This window comes from Lipotes vexillifer, unplaced genomic scaffold (assembly GCF_000442215.2).
Source record: "Lipotes vexillifer unplaced genomic scaffold, Lipotes_vexillifer_v1.1 scaffold1406, whole genome shotgun sequence".
NCBI classification, from domain to species: domain Eukaryota; kingdom Metazoa; phylum Chordata; class Mammalia; order Artiodactyla; family Lipotidae; genus Lipotes; species Lipotes vexillifer.
This window is the reverse complement of record NW_006798568.1, coordinates 612,396-619,127: the sequence shown is the minus strand read 5'-3', so window position 1 is coordinate 619,127 and position 6,732 is coordinate 612,396. Positions and strand designations below refer to the sequence as shown.

The window sequence follows — 6,732 nt, the reverse complement described above, 5'->3', positions numbered from 1 at the left end:
CAGGAATGCGTGTAAAGGTTTGGCGTGATTCCTGGCACCCAACACTTGTTCAGTAATTATTAATGGACTCACTAACAGACACTAGTGGAGCCAAGAGGTTACTCTCAAGAATATCCACCATCCTTGCTTAGTTATCTAGGGAATTTTATTTAATCAAGCTACACCTCAGAATGTTGGTAAAAACCAAGCTGCTGAGCCTCAAGTCACCTGCCCATCAGTTAAATACAATTAAGAAAGCAAGCCTCTTATCAAGTTCAATATGATACAAATTGTTGTCTATATTCACTAACATCAAACTTGCTAAGAGACTACAACTTAATGATTTCCACCACTAAAAAAGAAAGGATAATTGTGCAACACGATAGAGGTGCTAATAATCACTACATAGGCTATTAAAATATATAAATGTATCAAATTAACACGCTTTACACCTTAAATATGCACAATGTTACATGTTTCAATTAAATAAATTAGAAAGCAAGTCTCTCCCCCTAATGGTCTGGATCTCAAAGAGTCCCATAGGAAGAAGTCAAAGCAAATACCTAAAGTGACCTTTATATTCAGTATTAATAATTCAGAAACCCAAGAACATTTTTATGGACACACCCGAGAAATCCCAATCTTCTGTAAATAGACCATAGTGGCAGAACTTCTGTCACACCAATAAAGGCTCAAAGCCTGACTGATAGGCTTGAGATTAATGAAGAGACAGACATAAATAACAGCATTTCTGAAAGCAAATTACCAGTCACTGTTTCTTTAATTTACCAGAACATATATAAACCATTTCTACACCAGAGGGCAGGAAGGCTGACTATGATACACTGGACAGTTACATTAGCACTATTCAATGGGGATCGGGGAATGCAGAGGGGTGTGTGCAGTGGGAGAGGAAGGGCATAGGAGTGGGCATGTGTCATCCGGAAACACCTGTATGAATATATGAGTTTGCAGGTAGCTTGCTAACATAATTATCTCCTAAAAATTACCAGCTGATTTCATCACAAAAACCAGAACACAATGAAACTCAGCTAAAAAGCCCCCAAATGAACAGTTTATTAAGCAAAAATATATAATCATTGCAATATTCTGAGGCAACACTGATAACCAAGACACATTAAAAAAAAGCAAAGGTCATCTTTGACATAAGCACACCAATTAAGTGAACTTTTAGTTAATTCAAATTTCGATTTCGAGGAATAACCAAAGTCAAGAGTTTTTAAATTATATTCTAAAGCAGGATACAGTAATCAGATAAAAGGATGAAGGGGAACTTCGAGGGCAGGTTATCGATGTCTCTAACCCAGATCTGGAGATCACAGGTAAGCCTTGCCCATTTTATACTAAATACAAATACCAAGCAGGTGTGTGTGTGTGTGTGTGTGTGTGTGTGTGTGTGTCAAGATCAAGTGAATTTTCTATTCTATGTTTGTGACTGTGCAGGGTTTGGGCAGACACAGGGATAAATTCAGGACCTTTAGCACTACCAGGGAAGCGATATCAGCTAAATCTAGCCATGTTCACCAACCCTGGCACACTGAAAACCTGCCAGGATTTGTAATCATGAGCAAATCAAGGCTCTCCTGCAACTTGAATGCACCCGACGGTCCTGTGCACACTGGGTTTCACGCTCCTCTGCTTAGTTGCTCAGAAGAGCTAAATCAAGCCCCCCCAAGAGTCCCATCCTGTCCATATTCACTGAATTCCTTCTGGGTGCCAGACATCTTACCAGGCTCTGGGAATGAGCTCATGCATCCCCCAGATCATCACCACAGATCTAGGTTTCTCTTACTTTTCCACAAATTAACAGGACACACAATGACCATATCTTTCTTACCATTAACTCCACTTCCCAAAAACTGTCAGCAGTTCAGAGAGATTAATTTTGCTAACCATGTCCTTACAAAGCTAACATACTGTACTTGTACACTTCAGAGAGTCAATTATTTGGTCAAATATACATATAATAGTGAATAAATTCACATTCCACAAAAAACAATGATGACGAGAGGTAATCTTTTTTTTTTTTTTTTGGTACCTGGGATTCACTGTCATGGCAAACCACTAAAATGAAGCTATTTTTATCCTAGGGCTGCAGGGATGCCCACAGGAACTCCTTGGCTCCTAACCTGCTGGCAGTGACAGAAAACAGAAGCAGCTTAAACCTGAAAGCTTTCCTCTTTTTCAGACAACATACATGTTAATAATATATGTAATCAATGAGGTGAAACTAAACATTCAAGTAGATGAAAAATTTACCTAATGAGTCAAGAAAAGGCTAAAATAAAACACACAAGTTACATGGACACCAGATAATCAGATCTAAATGAGTTAATATGGAAAGTTCCTTTTCACTATACATCAACAAGAGACAAATCCAGACTGAGGTCCACTGTTATATTAGAAACAGTTTAAAATATTCTAAACTGAAAATGCAAAAGTTAGGGACCTAACTTCTGGTCCCTGATCTACCACTAAGTAAATGAGAGACCTCAGACAAGTCATTTCCCCTCTTTCATCCGGGAGAGGTTGGACTGAATGGGACCTATTATCACTGTGACCTACTGTCCTTCCCAGCTTTAAAATACGATTCTATGAGACTGAAAACACAAAGATACAGTATTACCATGTTATTGTAATCAGATGGGTCATATGTGCTCTGTTTAAAAATCTTACAGAGTTCCATAAATTCTTCACTCATCTCGTGGATTTGTCCATTTAAAATTGCTCCTTTGGTACCGCCAAATTCAAGTCTTTCCAGCTTTTCAAATTCCAGTATGGTGACAAATATATCCTTTGAAAAAACATCATAAAGATTTTTCCACCCTCTTGAGTAGGAAAAAAGTTTCAAAGAAAGAACATTTTCCAACATTCAAAATCAGTGAGTCAATGGACACTTACATGACATAAAGTGAATATTAATGATATAACTGAACTAAGTAACTGCCTACTTTTAAAATCATACTCCCATTTTCACATGGACTGAAAATTATCAAGCAGTACAGGCAACACCTAGCTTACCATAGTTAAACATCTGATTCTCTAATTTCATATCCTTCTAATCATAAGTCAGAAGTCGAGGTGAGATCCAAAACTCATTTTCAGCCACCAACACTGCAGTGATGGGCTCTCTTATTGAAAAGGAGCTTAAGAGACTGTTATGAAAGGGTGATGCAAGTTACCCAGAGTCAGGCATTTGGCACTCAAACTTTAAGAGGCATTCAGGCTGCTTAAGTGATGAGAATTTTCAAAACATAAAGCTCTAATTTTGAATGAAATTCAACAAATCTATCAACAAAAAAGCCCAAACTTGCTAGAAAGAGTTTTACAAAGAAAATAAGGAAGTTCAAAATGAAAAAAAAAAACAAAAAAAACCCAGAAACCTTAGCCAGTTGGCTCCATACAAGTTGTTGTGTGTAAGTGTTTACATGTATGTAATTCATGTTTGGTTTTCTGGCATTTAAAACATTTATAAAAAGCACGTTTTCATGTTCTTTTCATCTATTTTTATGAATAGTTATAATATTTGAATAGTATAACATATTTATATACTAAAAGTTACCATGATATTTTAGATTACCAAATGGGTTTTCAGCTATAGAATCCCAATAAAACTATCAAATATGTAAAGGAAAAAAGGGGTTATTTTATAGCTTCCTGATTTACAACCATTTTCTAGGAACATAGTAAGCTGTAGGACAAGGGTCACTGGTACATAGAGATTCACTTACACTCAGTATAATAAAATAATCAAAAATGAATTTTTTAGAAAAAGAAGCCAAAGCTTTAAAACTAAACAAAGCTTTGAAACTAAACAAACTAAAGCTTTTACTGTATCTTGATAGCACGAGCCTCGTAAACTCCTCATGAGGATCACCAAGAAAGCAGACTTCCCGCCTCCCACCCAAGTAGAACAAACTGTTCCCTAAATCATATAAAAAGCTACAGGATTTTCTGAAACAACTTACAATATGAATAAATTACAAGTCAATAAATGAATACCTCTATTTTCATGAAACGGTCGAGAAATTTGTCAAATCTAAGAAACACCAGATGAGACTGGAAATCCCATGGTTTCAGCTCCTTATTTCCCATAAAATAGCTTGCCAATCCTTTTCTATAGTTAAAAAAACAATTTTTGAAAGTCTTTAAGATGTTAACGGCCACCTGCACCTTTTCCAGAGAGTCTTCAATTTCTCCTCTCAAAAGGTCTTCAGGCAAAAGGTAAGCTAGCGCCTAGGATTCAATGAAAGGAAACAATAAGAAGAAAATGTTTAATAGTTTTACTGAAAATGACTGTTTCAATGAACTGTTTTATTTTTTCAGTGCATCATTTTTAAATTACAATGTCTAGAATTGGGCCAGCAATGCTGTAAAACAGGAAATACAAATTCTAGAAATTCAGGCACTTGGGTTTCAGTGACATACTTGCATACATTAGAGACATCTACAGGAGATGCTGCAATTTCTGGAATTAAACATTCTGCCAATGACTACATTTTTGCTAAGCTTCAAAGATACAACAACTGTGTAACCAGAATTTGCATGGCTATTCCTGGCAGCAAATATTCTGCACAACTGTTTTTTCATATAAAGAAATGTATAAGCCAGAAAGGGAAATCTATCAGACCATGTATTTTAAAAATACGGTCAACATTAGCTGGCAGCACAAGGTCACTTGAAAAGGTGAGAAAGAGCTAACATAGGTGACTATACCACTGGCAATTCTTTTAGGTTAGCAGACTTCTCTTCTGGGGGCTTAAACTCATTACAGGACATAAAATCTAGCCGAGATATGCCATATGAACTAGTTTTCAATAGTGGAAATGCAAAGACAATAACGATTATAGAAAAACCAGCAGATTCACGTAGCAACTCTCGTAGGACCATCATTCAGTTCTTCCCTTTGCATATTTGTTATGAACTTTCACAATTTTCCTGTTTAGGAGCCTCAGGAACCTATAAAATCTAATCCTGATGCATCTTCACCTCATATAAATTATAGGTTTAAACTGCACACCTTTAATTCTGCAGTTGCTTAGAAAGGTGTCACAGATCTCAATGGAGAAAGTATTGAAAGCCATTGGGTTCAACACAGCAGATAGAAGAAATGTTTTTCTAAATGTAGACACATTGTCCTCCGTCTCCAAATAATGGCTATGGTTTTACATGCAATATAGACTCTCTGCCATAAATGTGTAAAGTAGTAAGAATATCATTCATTTGGTATCTAAAAAGCCTACTAACTAGTTCCTTCAATTCTAGCAGATCAGGAACAGTGAACAGTGGAGACCATGGTCACCTGGACACACATGACCCATCTAAAGGGGTACGTGAAGCTCTAGCAGCTGACTGTGTCAATGGGTATGCAAGAGCCAATGCAGTGAGATCTGACTTTTCAGTAGAGGCTGGGATGTTGGAAATTCAATGAGACCTACTCAATTTAAACATCAGCAACAATTTTTTTTTAAATTTCAAAATACTATGCAAAATAAAAACAGTGTATTGATCCATTGGCCAAAGACAGTTGACAGAATGCCAGCTTATGACTTCTGACGTATACCACAGCAAGGGTTCAAATGTTTCATAAACACGTTGAAGTCTACATAGTCACAAAAACAAAGTACATGAAAACTATATAAGAAAATTATAAAAGGCACATAAAATGTGTAACCACACAAATCATGAAACGTACAAAATTAAGAAACAACATGGTACAAGTGTATACCCAATGAATCACTGCAAATTTTTTAAAGCTGGTAATGCTCAAAGCTGTTGAATTATACTAAACCTTTTTACACATTGATAATAGCAATGCAATTAACATAATCTTTTAAAAAAGAATTTGTAAATATCAAATAACGTTCGATATTCATGAAAAGATTGTACCCCTTGATCAACATCAGGAATTTATATTAAGCCAATTATCCAAGTTAAGGAAAAGGATTTCTGTATAAAGTTGTTTTCTGCATGTTGTTTATAATACAAGAGGCTGGAAGCAACGTAAATATCCAACAATAGCAATCATTTTTCAAGAAGCTAGTAAAATAAAAAGAATTATATGATAAAATGCATAAATACGTGTAAATTTTGGAAGAAGGAAAATTTTTTTTTTTTTTTTTTTTTTTTTTTTTTTTGCGATACGCGGGCCTCTCACTGTTGTGGCCTCTCCCGTTGCGGAGCACGGGCTCCGGACGCGCAGGCCCAGTGGCCATGGCTCACGGGCCCAGCCGCTCCGCGGCATGTGGGATCTTCCCAGACCGGGGCACGAACCCGTGTCCCCTGCATCGGCAGGCGGACTCTCAACCACTGCGCCACCAGGGAAGCCCAGAAGGAAAATTTTTAAATGCTGAATTTTAGGGTAATAGAACTGCAGGACTATTTCCATTGTTATAAATTTTATGCAATAAGAGTATTTTTACAATTATTCATATACCACATATTAATAGTAATTAGAAATAAAAACTTACATTAAAATATGCAGCAAAATGAGTAAGAACTCTGTCAGCTGGGTGACCTTGTCTGAACTTTTTTTTTTTTTAAAAAGGGTTTTTTGTTTTTTTTTTAAATACATAAAGTATCTACTAATAGCACCTATATCATAGTGCTGCTAGAGAATTAAACTCGTAGATTCTTGTAATGGGCTTAGAAGAATTCTGGCGAATAAGAGGCACTATACAGTGCTTGTTAAATAAGTATTAAAAATAAGTTAGACAGCAAACGACTGGGGGT

The 6,732-nt window shown here is 36.2% G+C and overlaps 1 protein-coding gene across 1 annotated transcript in view; it reads right to left on the bottom strand.

Moving 5' to 3' along the window:
- The window catches only part of LOC103072649 (dynein heavy chain 11, axonemal-like), a gene marked incomplete at its 3' end in the record, with an annotated part of 92,516 nt that overhangs the window by 61,969 nt on the left and 23,815 nt on the right, over positions 1–6,732 (bottom strand). The window contains exons 7-8 of the mRNA XM_007470604.1: positions 4,003–4,236; positions 2,627–2,794 (exon numbers count right to left, since the gene is read on the bottom strand). Of these exons, the coding sequence (XP_007470666.1) occupies positions 2,627–2,794; positions 4,003–4,236 (402 nt within the window). The remainder of the gene's footprint in view (positions 1–2,626; positions 2,795–4,002; positions 4,237–6,732) is intronic.